Source organism: Fonsecaea monophora (assembly GCF_001642475.1).
Source record: "Fonsecaea monophora strain CBS 269.37 chromosome Unknown Scaff153, whole genome shotgun sequence".
NCBI lineage: Eukaryota > Fungi > Ascomycota > Eurotiomycetes > Chaetothyriales > Herpotrichiellaceae > Fonsecaea > Fonsecaea monophora.
Window position 1 is genome coordinate 40,685 of NW_019174084.1, and position 15,577 is coordinate 56,261.

The window sequence follows — 15,577 nt, forward strand, 5'->3', positions numbered from 1 at the left end:
TATTTGTCCTCTCAGGGTTCAGATTCTCAAAGCGATCGCGTGCGCTGCACAAGGGGAAGCAGGCGCTGATGACGACTAATGTTTGTGGCGACGAGGACTTGGGAAGGAAGTTGTGCCAATCGCGGATCGGCTGGGAAGCAAGTAAGAGAGTTGCAATGAAAGGTGCTGAAAGCGCGTTGTAAGTGGACGAATCGCAAGATATGTCGTGGTCGAGTTTCGGGTCATTTCTTTGGACAGAAGACTCAAAGGCCATGACACGCTTTTTTTTCGTGGATACCAGGTGCAAGACGCGTCCTAGGTGCCAGGCGGTGGGAGGCGTGTGCCAAGGATAAACAAAGACCCAAACCGGACTAGCGTCTATGCTCCACTGCCGCCGCCATGGATCGTCATCCTCAGTGCGACAATCTGGGATCTGGGAGGGCAGCTGACTTCCCTCAGAGCCCTCCACCCCCGTCTTCTGCTTTGGTCTCTGAGCAATTTGTTTCTGGCCTCTACGCGAAATCATTTTGCTCCGTACAACCGTGCAATTTCTACCCTTGTGCAACATTGGAGAAGATAACCCCTGGGGATTCTTGGGTCGTGACGAGACACTGCCCCTTCATGTCCAGCCCCAGGTCCCGCGATACTTTCAGCACGAGCTGAAGCTTATGCCTCCCGATCCTCAGCCTGCGGAGTCTATGAGGTGGAAGGAAGGAAAAAACAATACCCTGGATAGCGTTGCGGTGGGGTCCGAAGCGGTCTGTCAACGGTCCGAGTGAATGGTCTACATACAAGTACAAGTACGGAGAGTTTGGTGGTAGGTAGGCTTGCAATAACAATTATGCGTTCATCCCTCCTGATGGACACATCTCTGGCCCCTCAGACAACGTCCGAGCACCAAAGATGATGCTCCCCCAGACCCTTGCAGGACCCTTACCTATTTCAATGCCAGATTCGGGTCCCTGGCGAGCTGTCCACTTTGATTTGAGAGGCCCACGTTGCAACTGTCGAGTCGTGCATTCTGCCGATGGTGGCATATTGATGCCCAACCCTGCCAGCGTGCTTACTCGTTTGCTTACCCACTGGCTGAGCCTACGCGACGCTCATATGCCTCCCAGCCCGCCTGCTGATACTCTTTGACTGCACTCACCGGATCAGTCGCAGCATAGATCCCTCTACCGGCGATAAGAAAATCTGACCCCCCCTCCATTGCTGTTGTAGGTGTTTGATATTGCTGACCTAGCGCATCTCCTTTACTGGACATGTTGACACCCGTGGTGAACACTACGAAATCTTCATCCCGCGTGGCGCCGGCGCAGTGGCTGGATAACTCCCTCGTTGACACGAAGCCCAGGACACTTTGGGGGTATTTTCTTGCAATCTCGACCGATATTCGAGTGTACTCGCCCACTGCCAGTGACCCCTTTGAGGTCATTTCGGCCAGAATTAGAATGCCTCGTTCACGTATTCCACCATCACGGATGGATTGGTCCAGTGCCTGAATGATCCCCTCGCCAGGAAGCATCGTAGCGTTGACGATATGGGCCCATTCGTGAATCCGCAGCGCTCCCCCTCTATATTGCTTCTGGACGGTGTTGCCAATGTCAACAAACTTTCTGTCCTCAAACAGAAGAAAGTCGTGACGTTGCGCCAATTGGGCCAGTCCTTCAACTGTAGCAGGGCCGAAGTCTGAGACAATGTCGATGTGTGTTTTGAGAACAGCAATATGGGGGCCCAGACCTACGAGACAAAACGACAGAGTTAGGACGCGTCTTTAATCGGTGTCTTCACTTGGGATATCGCACGCGGGACAAATTTGGGTTGTGGAATACAGAGTCCAGAGAATCAATTAATCCACTTACTGTCAGCAATGGCCAAGAGTTCCTCGGTCGTAGTCAGGTCTGCCGACAGCACAACGTTGGTCTTTTTCCGTTCGGCTATCTCAAACAGTCGCCGGACGAGAGGATGCGGGTGTCTTTGAGCACGCTGGCTGTAGGGCAGGTGACTCTGAGAAGCCATAACCGCGGGTGCTGTTCATGGGGCGTTTCTCGGTCGGAAGTCTTTTTTCTGTCAATGAAAAAATAAACGTGTTTTAAGCGATCGAAGGAATCATCAGGTCAGGCACAACAGGTACCGGAGGCCAGGTCCGTAGAAGGCGGTGGATGCAAAACTGAGGGTCGAGAGATGTGGTTGGACCAAAGTAGCCAGTTCCGAGGCTGATGGTCAGAGTGTGGGTGTGGTGCTGGGGACAGTGGTGGTAGCGACGATGATGGTGAGGCCGATGGTGCGAAATCCAAGCTTCGCTAGGGCAGAGGCTGCAGCGGGAGGCACCCAGGCAAAACTCGCCAGCAGAAAATGCCACGTTTGAGAAAGAGCCGTGCAGCAGCTCCGAGGGAGCCACGGAGTCTAGGAGCCTAGAAGCCTAGACCAAGCCCAAAACTCTGCGGATGGGGGGTCAGCCACCAATTGAAGCCACATCTGGACAACGGTGGGCGCGCAGGCTGCATCCCAGTAGCAAGGCCCAAAGATGACGCTGTGCAGATGCAAGCCCACTCGTAACCGCTTCCCCGTTCCCTTTCCCATCCGCCATTTGCCCATTCACCATTACGTTGCTGTTTGGTCCATTATTGCAGCGGCCTACGATCCCCATTATTCTTTCTTTCCCCTGTTTCTAACCACCATTTACATCCTCCCAACTCTTAGAACCTCACGCAATCTATTCCCCCAGCAAAACCCGCCTCGCCATTTCGCCGTTGCCCCCGAATCCCGACTCGGATTCGTTGTTGTGTCCCGTCAGCAAGACGGTTTAACTCTGCTCGGGTTTCTCTCGCCCATTCCTCCCCAATGAATCGTCCAGCATAGCAGTCGAACGATCATCGTACGATCCGCTCACTTTGACTATCCCTCACCCTGCGAATTTCTTTACACCTTTCTTACAAGCGTCAACCTCTACCACGGTCTCATCATCAATTCACCCCCTCCTGATCCTGGTCAGTCTAGCCGCGATGAACCCGCAGACTCGAGCCGTCGAGTAAACCCTTTAGGAACGTCGCAGTTAGGGGGGAGGTGTTACGGCAAAGAACAAACAAATACATCATTCAAATCATGTCAGAGGCGCCGTCAGATAACATTCCGGCATTGGGACCTGGCCAACTTGAGCAATCCAAAACATCTCGCGAGACATCTCCAGCGCGCAATTCTCGCAGTGTGTCCAGCATTCCTCAACTTTCGCGGTCGCGCAAGGGAAGCCAGGAATTCAGTCCGACCCGGAACAGTGGCACAGCCGGATACCTATCAACTGTGCCTTCAGCGGCTGCTGTCCAGCGAGCTCTGTCTGCGCAGAGGCCTAATTTACCACCTCCTAGTGTTGATTCGGTGCTCGAGGGCGGACGTCCTTCCGAACGACAAATGAAAGCAGGTCAAAACCCACCGTCATGGCCCACGTCGCCCCGACTGAAGTCCCCGCCGCCTTCGAAGACTGGCACAAGGGCCCCGTCAATTAAACGGAGTGATTCAGACCAGACGCCATCCAATACTTCGCTAAAAAGATTGGCACCTGTCTCTCACCCTGACCAAGCCGCCGCCATGCAGATACCTGACACTCACGAACCAAATGGCACTCATTCCAGCTCGAGAGTATCAGGTCGAGGACCAAGTACTACCCTTGAGACGGTGGCAGAAAACAGCGCTCCCACGACTCCTGCAATTGGTCCGATTTCGACTTCATCGCTAGAGCCAAAGGTGGATGTCGCGTCTCTTGACCAGAGACCTGAGCCGCGACCTGATCCACCGGCCGTTAGAGATGGTGAAGGTAGTGGTGGGGATGGCCCTTCGAAAGTCACTGTCGCCAAAACAGAAAGCGGTCGGAGGTCAAGGGCTCCAAGCAGTTCCCGACCGGCTTCAGATTTAGCAAAGCGCTCCTTCACCAGCCTCACGGGCGCCAAACCCAAACCAAGTGGCGACCCCCCACGGACCATGACCGTTGAGACAGAGACTGTTACGTCCATGCCTCAATTGCTGGGCCCGGACCGAGGTGCTTCGGGCAGGGATGGTAACGGTAGTGTAAGGACCAAACCGAGCACCGAAACCATCCGGGCGAAAAAGGAGAAGAAGAAATCTCGCAAGGCTCCTTCGCTTCATGCTGGCACAGTCACTTCCAAAGCCGACCTGTTCGAGGCCAAAGTCGCTAGTGCGGTGGATGAAGCTGATTCCTCCGATTCAGATGAGACTTTCGTTTACGAGTCGAACCCACCAGACAACAGGCCCTCACGGCATCATTCTCGAACACCCAGTGCCACATCTCTTGCCAGCCAAGAACAATTTGGGAACCGCAATAAACACGGTCTTCGTACCGGCGGTCAAGCGATAACTGGGAGGAAGAGTATGAAGTTTTCGAGCAGCACTTACAACAATCTCCTGGATGGCGAGTCTGGGCCAGAAGGACGGGGAAGCCAACGTAACTCGAGTTCAACGCCCCGTCATCACCACATCAGTCGGCATGGACGGCCCCACCACACCTCTATCCTGGATACAGAGTCACCTTTCACTCAGGCAAACAAGACAAATCCCTCGCGCTCGACGACCAACAATCCCTCACGATTTTCTCGGCCAAATAGCCCCCGGACCTCCAATGGACGGGTGCCAGGCATCTTGCGCAAAGGCGAACCCTTTGATTCTTATGAGGATGCCGTCGCTGATGACGAGAGGGCACCACTTCTTGGATCGGTTCGCATTAACCGAACGCGACACAGCCGTCGCCCGCATAGCACCAGCCTCCGGCACTTCGAATACAACGATGTCCCTGACCGGAGTTGGTGCGGCGGATATAGCGGTTGTATTCTGCTGGGTCTTGTTATTCTCTTGGTCTGTGTTGGCATCACCACGTTTGTGATGGCCCTCAATCGGCCGCTCATGGATGTTTCCATCAAGCATATTCAGAATGTGCTTGCATCGGAGCAGGAGCTCATGCTCGATCTGGACGTGTTGGCTATCAACACGAATCTTTTCCCGATCACGGTAAATGACCTGGATGTTAACCTCTTTGCCGAAAGCCCTTACGTGGGCACCACATCCAATTGGGACTTGCCTGGCCAGAGAAGAGCGCTGCGATGGGTTCAGCGAGAGCAGCCAGATACCCAGGGTTTCGACTGGCCGCCATGGCATTCGGACGATGGAGTGGACGAAGGGACCGATCCAATTGACGACCCTGAGTCAGGCACACAGAAAATGCTGCTGGGAAGGGTTCTCGTCTTCGATTCACCGTTGGTCTTTGATGCGTCTCCCGTTCGACACAGCCACACTTCGTCGGTTGGTGAGATCCGACTTGCGAGACCCGGCAACAAGACTGAAGTCGGGGGCAGTGCACGTTGGGAGAGAGTGCTTCAACATCCCTTTGATCTTATTGTTAGAGGCGTCATCAAGTACCAGCTTCCTTTGAGCTCCAAAACCAGATCTGCCAAGATTGGCAGTCGAGTTAAGGTGTTACCCAACGACGACAAATCTGGAGATGACTCGGAAGGGTCTCCAACCAAACCAAAGGCTTAAGACGTTTTGAGAAGATATTGGGAGTTATGATTGGGACGAATTTCATTTGTGCATGAACAAGACCCGCCTATTGTGGGTGGGCATCTAACGACCGAGATACCCAAAGGACTGTGTCCGGGAAAGAGAAAAGCATTGGGATTGCAAGCTTATACTTGGCTATACAATGGTCGGCGAAGAAAACCAGCGCATCAGCGCAGGGGCGTGAAGGCAAATAATGGAGAACTGGGTGGAAAAGGCATTCAGCCTTGTGTCAGGGCAACCGTCAGTTGCATGTTGTTTTCCTTGTTGACGGCCTCTTTTTTCTCTTGTTATATAGGGCATTTAACTGCCGTGGAGCCTCAGCAGAGAGAGCAACCAAAAGCCCAAATCAAAAGTTCCCCATAGAATATGTCGGGTACTTTTCTCTCTCTGACCGGTTTCTCCATGCTTGTTGGGCCGCAGCCCTGTTGGGTTTTCCTAGGGGAGATCGGGTTGCAAAATGACTGGGTGTTTCTATTGAGGCTTTTTGTCCTGACATTCTGGCAGTTGCGGGCTGATTGTTGTCATTACAAACATATTTACAAGATAACATGGTGGAGATGGCGGCTTACTGTCCATCAATTGAACTTGTCAGACACGTAAGATAAATGATTGTCACACGGGACTAGCGAAAACAAACAACTGCCCAGGTGGGCGAGCGCTGGCAAGGCGCTGGTGGGGCACCAATGGGGTGGTTGGGCGCCGTATGCAATGTACGTCACGCTGCCTCTGACTTTGTGACTTGGTCTGTTATTATTTCTCTCAACGGCCATTAAGCAGCAGAGGCTGGTTGGTTGGTTGGCTGGCTGACTGACTGAACTGACTGGATGGCTGGTTGCTGTTTCAATTTAGTTGAGTCCCTAAAGACCAGATGGGCCACATGGGCCTTCTTCCACCTTCTGTTCCTCTCTTTTCGTCTCTTCTACCACCCCCTCTATCTCCTTCGACTCCTCCATCCCCTCCCGCCACCCCTCCTCTATTCGCCGCTACGCCACCCAAGTCGACTCTCTGCATGACCGTTTAAGTTGTCCAAGCCTGCTTTTATACCCACCTATCCAGCCAGTATCGTTCAGACTTCTCGGCGTTCTGTGCGCAGTTGGCTTTGCTTTCTCCAAGAGGCCCTTCCAGCGCCCACACACACAACACAAAGGGGATAAGATTAAATCTAGGGACACGCGCACAACCTTGGGAGGTCCGGCTCGTCCGTCTCCCGTCCTGACCGCCCGCAGTCCGGTTGCATGCACCATCTGATCCTTCCAGCTTGGGTGTGAATTGTCACCTGCTGCCAGCTCAACTCGACCGCTCATCCTCTTCTTGCCTTTCGTCTCTGCCTTCTGCATTTGTTTCACTTCTTCCTCTTCATTTCTGGGCATCTTCTTCAACGTCTCGAGAACACTCCCGAAAACCGTCTGCAAAAAAATCCACATCGTTCCTCAACCCCGCGCAACTCTGACAAACCCGTGCATGTGATATATCCTTCTAATTACGCTTGGACTGATTTGGACGGCTGCAACTCCTGCTACTCCCCTCTTCCGGCCCCAAAATGGGCTCGGTGTACCGTGAGAAGTTCGACGACTCCCGAACATCGGTCTCGTCCAGCCGACGCGATGGCGGATACACAACTGTGAAGCGCTATGTGGTGAAAGAAGATGACAGCCGCTCCTCTGTGGGCCGGGAGCGGCGGTTTGTCCCCGAACGTGCAGGCGAAAGGCTCGAGGAGACTCGGTTCGTTCGCCGTGAGGTCGAAGAGCCTGTGCGTCGCGAAGAACCCCGCTACACAGAGCGTGAATTGGTTATCAAGCGCGAAAGAGATGATGAACCTCGCAGAGACTATGTCTACGACACACGACGGGAAGAACCTGTCACAGAGAGGGAGCTCGTCATCAGACGCACAACTGAACGCGATGATCCTCATCGGAGTGATTTCGATGTGACCCGGTACGAGGACCGCAAGGTTGTCGACACCCGCTTTCGAGACGACTATGAGGTGCTGTCACCACGAGGGTATGACGATCGTGATGTGCAACGATATACCCGTACCACCGACTATTTTTCTCCTCCACCACCTCCGCAGACCATCATCATTCGTCAGGAGCCCATCATTATTCGAGAGAGAGTCCACGATGACGACTATCAAATTGTCCGCAAGGCGGACATCGACGAAGAACGTAGCATCGTCCGCCGAGACCCGCCGCCTCGCTCGCCTCGTGGAGAAGAGGACTACTTCTACGAGAAAAAGATCAGGGAGCGCATTGACGACCGTCGCGATGACGACGACTACTATGAGCGTCGGAGTCGACGCCGGTCTGTGAGTCCTCATGATTCGGTCTCCCAAAGAGGCCGCGATTACAGCAGCGACGACAGCATGGTCTATGTCCGCAAAGAAACCCGTGAAGAAAGCCCTAGTCCTGACCGTAAACGAGGCCTTGCTGCCGGTGTCCTCGCAGGCGTCGGTGCAGCAGAGCTTCTTCGAAATCACAAAAAGAAAGAAGGCCGTGATGTCCCCCATGGTATCGGTCGGATGGGACGCGATCTCGGGGCTGGCGCCTTGGGCGCTCTTACTGCCGAAGGTATCCACCGTGCCAGGTCAATGCACCGCAGCAAAAGCCGGCACCATTCCCGATCTGGGTCAAGGTCGCCAGGACGTTCTCGACGTCGAAGCAGGTCTCGTTCCTCATCGCCGTCGAAACTCAAGACTCTTGGAGCGGTGGGTCTCGGGGCGGCCGCACTCGCAGCTGCTGCAACTATTGCCTCCAAGCGCATGAACAAGTCCAAAGACGAGGGTGACCGTGGCCGCAGCCGATCGCGCTCTCGACGCCGGAGAGAGTCTGTTTCGAGTCTTGAAGACGATCCCGATGCGCCGACCGACGATGCCCGTAATCCCAAGCACCGCCGAAACACGATTGCGAAGGCTGGTGCGGGCGGTGCCATCGTTGCGGCATTGATTGAGCATGCTAGAAGCAAGTCTCGGGCTCGGGACGGCAAGGAACGATCCCGGAGCCGCATCAGACAGGCACTCCCCGTCGTCGCTGCTGGACTAGGTAGTGCCGCTGTTGCCGGGTTATATGAAAAACATAAAGCGAAGAAAGAAGCCGAAGAGATTGTGGACGAGCGGCGTCGTGCTCGCTCACGGTCCAGAAGCCGGGCGAGATCTGAGCATGCGTACTACGATGGGCCCGCGCAAGCTGCAATGACTGATCCGGGGCTAATCGAATACGGAAACGCACCCATGTATGGCAACAATTTCGGCCCAGATTACTATGGGAGACCGCCACCAGCAGATGGATACTACTCGAACGCTGTTGTGCCCGCTGCCACAGGTGCAGCAGCAGGTTACGGGGCCCAACGAGGGACCAGAAGTAGAAGCCGGAGTCTGAGTCGTGAACGAGGTGGTCGAAGGTCGTCTCGCAGTTCCAGCTCCTCCCCAGACCGCAGCAGACGCAGACATTCGCGCGATGCCGCAAAGATGACAGCAGCTGCCGCTGCAGGGGCGATTGGAGCGACCGAGTATGAAAAGAGGAAGCAAGAGAGACGCGAACGTCGCGCACGAAAGCGTAAGTCTGTTTGGACCCCGAGAGATGAAATGCTGACACGGGCTTAGGTCGAGAAGAGGAAGGCTACGGTCGTGATCCTTACGAGGACAACTATAATCCCGGAGCACAGTATGCCCCGACGCCACCACCTCCTGGACCCGTCAACGATCCGTATGCAAGTCAACAAGGATTCTATCCGCAAAGCAGTCAATTCCCGCCTCCACCAGGAGCTGTGCCTCAACCGTATCCCTCGCAAACTGGCCCTGGTACAGCTCCACCTGGTGCTGCCCCCTATCCTGCACAGGCCTATCCTCCTCCCCCACCACCTCCTGGTGCTCCGCCAGCTCCTGCTCAACCATACGATGCGTATGCTTCTGGTGCAAACCCTTACGCACCACGTGGTCCTGAAAATGTGAGTGCTGAGCCGAATCCTATATTTGGCAATTCTGTTGCGCCTACTTTTCCCAGTAATGACCAGAGCCATGTCCCAGATGGTACGTCATTGTCATGTACCTTTTGCAAGCACTTCTCGGGTTAGGCAGTTTCTCGTGGCTGACATTCTTGGGAAATTAGGTCTAAATCGTTCCGTGCCGACTCCGCCTCCGCCGTTCTTTAGTACGCACGACCCTTCCCAAAATGATCCAATCAATCTTCCGCCACCGGCTCCCAATCCCCCGCGTCAGGGAACCTATTCTCCTCCAAGTGGACGAGGTGTATCTCCTCCACGCTCGCAATCCCAGCCAGCTCCATCAAGTCGGAAAAGCGTGCAGTTTGTCGAGACTCCTGAAGTCTCTGATGCTGTACCCGTGGAATCGGAAGCATCAAGTCCCGAACGTCACCGCCATAGACACAAGCATTCGCACTCTCGCGGGTATGAAGCGGAAGACGACACAGATTCCACTCCCGACGAGCAGCGTCGAAGAAGGCGAGAACATTCGTCTCAATCACTCGACCCAGACTCGGCCGAAGGTGGCGATCGACGACGACATCACCGGCGTCGTCGCTCTTCTGAACCGAGTTCATCTCGAGGTGAACCCAGCTCAGGTTACCAAGGCTCAAGGCTCGAGCGTGTAACGAGTCCCACTGATTCTGATGCTACGATCGAACTACCTCCTAGGTTCGACGAGAAGGGGCGCAAGAAACCCGAGCCTGGCGAGGATCCCCTTGCGGAACGGCTGAATGAGATTCTTTCTGGAAAGGGAGCAGCAGGCAAGGTATTTGGGAATTTCTTGGATGGGTTGTTTGGACCAGACGACCGGAGGAGGCGGGGCAGATAAACCTGAGGACCTTTATGATACGACGGAGTCCTCGTTGAGCATTTAGAAAGAAGCATGGTACACAGACACATTACGAGTCTCATTTTGCTTTGGTGGAGAGGGGTTTCTTGGGAGTTTAGTTGGTTTGACTGCATCTGCGTCATGAAGTGATGACGACCACTTGAAGCGTGGATTATTTGCCCATCATGATCACGAATGTCTACGAAGGAAACATAAGCCAGATGAAAACGACACATGTAGCTGGGAAGACGAATGCCAGCAATTTGAAAAAGACGGGGACTTGGGAGTTTGATCCCGATGCCAGTCTCTGACGACTTATGATCGTGCTTGGAAGGGATTGAGATGGGGATAGTTTTGGACATTTGTCAACGTTTTGCTAATGAAAGATCTCTGTTCACTCTTCTTCAGACTGCATAGATAGACAATGACTGATCGTGCTAGTCTGAGACGTGCAGGTCGGACAATGGGTTGGGGAATAGTATGCCTTGCCTTGCCTTGTCTTTCAGTTCGGGTATCGTTCATATCTGGCTATACTACATTATACTACCTACCTAGGTATACTGTACTATACCGTTGCCGTTACCGTACCGTGTACGAGAGATGAGGTATAGGTACAGGTCCGTGAGTCATATAATGCATACAATCCTACGTACATCCAGTACCTAAGGTATCTAAGGTCGATACCTAGGTAGGTAGCAAGTCATGTTAGGTAAAGTAGAACAAGGTCAAGTAAATGTCAACGCTGCGTCGTTCTCCTTTTATCACCACCGTTCCTGTTTCTTGGTATACCCGCTCGCCGCGTCGGCCAGCCACCGTCCGATCTTGCCCGCGGTGCTTTTGCGTCGTTCGGGCTGTTTGCCTTTTCCTGCTGCTGCTGCTGCTGCTGCTGCTGCGGCGTCGGTCTCTTCACCCTGTGCGGCTTGTTCTTGCTCCTCCTCTGCCGAGAGCGTCTGAGCGAGGGCCGAGTCGGATTGGATCTGACGCTGTTGTTCCTCGAGTTGGCGCAGGCGGGCTTTTTCCTCTTCGGCGGACAGGAGGGTTTGATCGCTGCCCTCGCCTGCTGCTGCTGGCAGGTCTGTCGACGCACCGTATGAGGGCAGCTCGTCATCTCCGCCAACGGTGCCAATAGGCCCTCGCTGTGAGTGTTGCGCTGCTCCCACTCCCGCTCCCGCCCCTGCCGCCGACGACCCTTCAACGCTTTCCCTCGTAGCATCAGATTCGCGTCGATACGCCGGTGGCCCGCTCGCAGCCCGCTGGGCGTACGAGTCCGAGCTGCTGGGCCCGAACGCCGGGTCCATGGGGCGGAACCCCTTGCTGCGGAGTTTGGCTTCCTGGACGCGCTGCTCGCGCAGAGCCTTTTCCTCCTGGTTCCGCTCCTTCCAGTACTGGTAGAGCGGCCCGCGCGAGTACTCGTTTGTGAATATGGTTGGCATCTTGGGGGCGGAGAAACTGAGGGGGAAGGACAAGTCGATGGATACTATCGATGGGTGGATGGATGGGGTCGGAAATTGTGGTGGAAACAGAAGGGGGGGGAGACGTGCTTGAGAGATGGTGTCAACTTTGAAGGGATGGAATGACGGGTCAAGACAGTTTGATCTCGTCGAGAGTCCTAAACGGAGACCTTCGACCCCGGTCGGTTGGGATGGCTCAAGTGTGGGTGGTGTCTCAATTCGAGCCGTTTGTTATTACCAGGCCTTACGATTCGAACGTTCGGGTCTTTGAGAGACGTAGGTGACGAAGATATGTAAAGTAAGGAAGGTAAGGAGGACGGGTATTTGTGACTCGGATTCAACTTCTGACCAAGTTGCATGAGTGGGTTGGTTGCTGTGCTTCCCTTCCTACCTGGCGCTTGTGTCCTACATACATACAGAACTTGTAGGTATGTCGTCGAGTGCTAGACCGGACCGTCGGAACGCTGATCCCTCACTTTTTTGAGTGAATTGATATTAATAGAACAAATCGTCTTCTGATCAACAATGAGGCAGAGTGAAAGGTGGGAGAGGTTGGTTGTACAGAAAGGCTCGGCCGTTCGGTCTGGGATGCGTCATTTGTTCCTGGTTGCCTTGAGAAGACTTGTAGGGGTTACAGACCTATTAAGAGGCAGAGTAGTTAGTTATTCGTGGGGTAAAACTAATGCTGGTGACAGTATATACTTTCCAGGTCAGGTGGCAGTGGTGGTGGTTCTCGTATTTGGAGCGACGTATTCGGCGTGCCGACTTTCCCGCGTTAGACGGACGAGTCGGTTGTTCTGCTGTAGCCACCACCAGAGGTCATGGGCGAACAGTTGAACCGGTTCAAGGACAAGGTACGGTAAAGTGCCTTTGTTCGTTGGCTTCTCTGCCACGATAGTACTGTGTAGTCCACATTCGTAGATGCTTGTAGACGCCCTCTTTGAGTCGCTAAAGGCGAGGTCAACCTACGGGTGATGCGAGCTTGAAACAGATTGGGCAGCTGGACTCAATATGCACAGAACAGGCGCACATAACATTCAATTGCGGGCGTTGGTCATCAGAATGTAGCCGGCCCATACAGAGCGTCAGTCTAGATGACACCCAAGTAGAATATTGGGACCTGTGTGAGCATCACGCATATGGCCGTGCAGGGTTGTATCTCCATTTCATCTCCATCAGCCGGATTATCGCTACCATTTGATTCTCTGAGATGAATCTTGACCACCTGATCACACCCGTGCCATGTATCTCGCCAGCCCGAAGGACCATCGCAAAACCACCACGTTTAGAACACAAGAGCCGCACCCTTCGTCTTCTTGTCACCACTGTAGAACTCATGTCAGCATGGCATTCTCACTTGGCAGGTCGATAACATACCCCAACTCAAAGTGCTTGCATCGCTTCAACGATAATTGTGCCTTGGTCTTGCATACTGTGCACTCCAATCTCAGCACCACCTTCTTGGTTGTCTTGGCCTTCTTGTGGAACACGGGCTTCGTTTGACCACCGTAACCGGACTGCTTGCGGTCATATCGACGTTTTCCTTGCGCGAACAGCGAGGCCTATCCAACATTTGTCAGTGTCCTCTCATCCCCATGTCGTTATACGCAGAGCGGCTGGGGAAGAGATTCTCGTACTTTGCCAGCCTTGTACTGTGTAACTTTGTGTTGGGTGTGCTTCTTGCAGGTCTTGCCCTTGCAGTAGGTGCGGCGGGTCTTGGGAACGTTGACCTGATGAAATGAGACATTGGTTAGCATTGTCAAATACTTTGCAGACTCGCAGTTTGATCAAATCGATGTGTTCAAAGAGCCGCCAATTGCACCGCTCAAAAGATCTTGTCGGGGTCTGGACGAGATACTCGTTTCGATTTCTCGGTCCGAATTTATGCAGGTGTTGACCTCGTTGTTCCCGTCTCTTTTCGCAATGTAGTCCATCTCTTCATCATTCGTCTCGCCGATCCACTACCGCAGCGTGTATATCACGGAGGTATAACGCAAGGCATGCAAATTCGTGACAGAAGGTACTCACCATCTTGACTATGTGACTGGCCGCAAAGGTTTGAGCAAGGTTTGGTTATTGCAGATGAAGGTATCGACTGGCAGTTTGAGGATTGAGCGCAAACCGCAGCCAGATGCCAAGACGCACAGTGTGAAAATGTGCGGACAGTGGGTATTAGGGCAGGTTTTCCGATAAGTCTTAGCTTAGTAACGAGATAGCGGATTATCTTTATTCCGAAAAGAACCTACACCATCATCTCCCCACTACGCGTCACTGCTTGCAACTTCTTCAACCTCGTCTTCGACCCCTCCATCTTGGTCAGGCCGACCAGAGAAGCAGGTGGCAGGAGAAGCCATGGCCAAAGTCAACTTTGAAGATCTGTCCGGCAGCTCCACTCCTGTCACTGCAAACCCTTTCGACGGCCTGATCAATGCTTGCCATGGTGACCCTGTCAGTCTTGGTCGTCTATATGGTGTGATTCTATCTAATGTATGGGTCCCAGAAACTGATTCAAGAGCGGTATGCTACACATCGGACAACGCGGAATGCGCAGCAACGAGAGAAAATCCTCAGCGACGACTTCAAAGGCTGGATCCTCGACGAGCATCTTGTCAAGCTCGATGGACCCAGGAAGGATCTATCGTACATAGACCCTCGTCACTGTCTCGTCTTCTGGGGGAGGCCACCTCAGAGAGTCAAGACACTGGTAGATGTCATACAGTCCAAGCTGAAGGATGCTGCTCCAGGTATGCTCCCAGAATCCTACAGGGTTCGCGCGACTCACCATACAGATCTCTGGCTCATGCCTCTTGACAATCTACATATGACGGTGATGGAGGTCGCCCACTCCAAGACCGAATCTGAGATTACTGATCTGATGAATACACTCAAAGATCACTGCAAGTCGATCGCAGATCATACTTCCTCGCATAGAGCTAGGCTTGTCAAACCTCTTCTGAGCTACGACTCGGCGGCTCTTGCTTTGAGCTTTGTGCCGGCTGCATGGGAGTCACCGTCAAATGGTCGGACAGCTGATGATGATCGATACACATATCACCATTTGCGCCGCGACACATACGCTACTATAACAGATTCGGGGATCCAGGTTGGCTCCAGATATGTTGTGCCTTCGGCTCATCTTACGATTGCGAGGTTCAACTCCCCCAACGTGTTCGGAGGAGATCCGTTGGACGAGAGCGTGACTCTTGACATCAAGAAGCGAAAACGATGGATCGGTGAGCTTGAAATGATCAATAAGTGGCTTGAAGCGGAATACTGGCCTCAAGAAGGACACTTGATCATGCCAGGGGGTGAGTGGGTTGTGGGCGAGGAAAAGGGTCTCGACTTCCGAAACGGCACTCTATGGTACGGCGGAGGCGCAACCATTTACCTTGGGGAGGGATTTGTCTATGGCGATACACCAGCGGCAAAGATCTCGTGACTTTACGCCCTGGAGGCTCCCGAGGGGGGGGGGGGGGGTGCGCGTACCTGTTTTCGATTTGTTTGCTCTTGTCAAGAGGTAATGTGGATTTTTTTTTTTGGCAATATACCCTGTTTCAATACGGGACACCCCTTTTGATCATTGGTTTCTGTTGGCCATGGTGCATTCCAGGGACCATACAACCGGATATACCTTTCCCGCAGGCTTATCCCTCAACTTTCTCTCGAGCCATCTCTTATGACGCTGGACATGATGCTGAAACAGCCGGGATACTTTTTACATTCCCTCACCGTTTGAAATTGATAGGTAATAGATGACGGACTAATGCCCAGAAGA

The 15,577-nt window shown here is 53.5% G+C and overlaps 6 protein-coding genes across 6 annotated transcripts; 3 read left to right on the plus strand and 3 right to left on the minus strand.

Annotated features, from left to right (window-relative positions):
• Positions 1-1,054: 1,054 nt before the first annotated feature.
• AYO21_11315 (orotidine 5'-phosphate decarboxylase) lies at positions 1,055-1,998 on the minus strand (the record flags this gene model as incomplete). The annotated part of the gene is made up of 2 exons (XM_022661211.1): positions 1,055-1,719; positions 1,842-1,998. The coding sequence occupies 2 exons, from the start codon at positions 1,996-1,998 to the stop codon at positions 1,055-1,057; spliced, it is 822 nt and encodes a 273-aa protein (XP_022506485.1).
• Positions 1,999-3,084: 1,086 nt separating this feature from the next.
• Positions 3,085-5,523, plus strand: AYO21_11316 (hypothetical protein; the record flags this gene model as incomplete). The annotated part of the gene is made up of 1 exon (XM_022661212.1): positions 3,085-5,523. One exon carries the CDS (start codon positions 3,085-3,087, stop codon positions 5,521-5,523), a length of 2,439 nt encoding a protein of 812 aa, XP_022506486.1.
• A 1,561-nt stretch (positions 5,524-7,084) lies between these two features.
• Positions 7,085-10,148, plus strand: AYO21_11317 (hypothetical protein; the record flags this gene model as incomplete). The annotated part of the gene is made up of 3 exons (XM_022661213.1): positions 7,085-9,095; positions 9,143-9,568; positions 9,691-10,148. 3 exons carry the CDS (start codon positions 7,085-7,087, stop codon positions 10,146-10,148), a joined length of 2,895 nt encoding a protein of 964 aa, XP_022506487.1.
• A 964-nt stretch (positions 10,149-11,112) lies between these two features.
• AYO21_11318 (hypothetical protein) lies at positions 11,113-11,784 on the minus strand (the record flags this gene model as incomplete). The annotated part of the gene is made up of 1 exon (XM_022661214.1): positions 11,113-11,784. One exon carries the CDS (start codon positions 11,782-11,784, stop codon positions 11,113-11,115), a length of 672 nt encoding a protein of 223 aa, XP_022506488.1.
• A 1,303-nt stretch (positions 11,785-13,087) lies between these two features.
• On the minus strand, positions 13,088-13,559 carry AYO21_11319 (60S ribosomal protein L44; the record flags this gene model as incomplete). Its single annotated transcript, XM_022661215.1, has 3 exons — positions 13,088-13,127; positions 13,180-13,364; positions 13,440-13,559. The coding sequence occupies 3 exons, from the start codon at positions 13,557-13,559 to the stop codon at positions 13,088-13,090; spliced, it is 345 nt and encodes a 114-aa protein (XP_022506489.1).
• A 595-nt stretch (positions 13,560-14,154) lies between these two features.
• Positions 14,155-15,241, plus strand: AYO21_11320 (hypothetical protein; the record flags this gene model as incomplete). The annotated part of the gene is made up of 2 exons (XM_022661216.1): positions 14,155-14,250; positions 14,303-15,241. The coding sequence occupies 2 exons, from the start codon at positions 14,155-14,157 to the stop codon at positions 15,239-15,241; spliced, it is 1,035 nt and encodes a 344-aa protein (XP_022506490.1).
• Between the last annotated feature and the right edge of the window lie 336 nt (positions 15,242-15,577).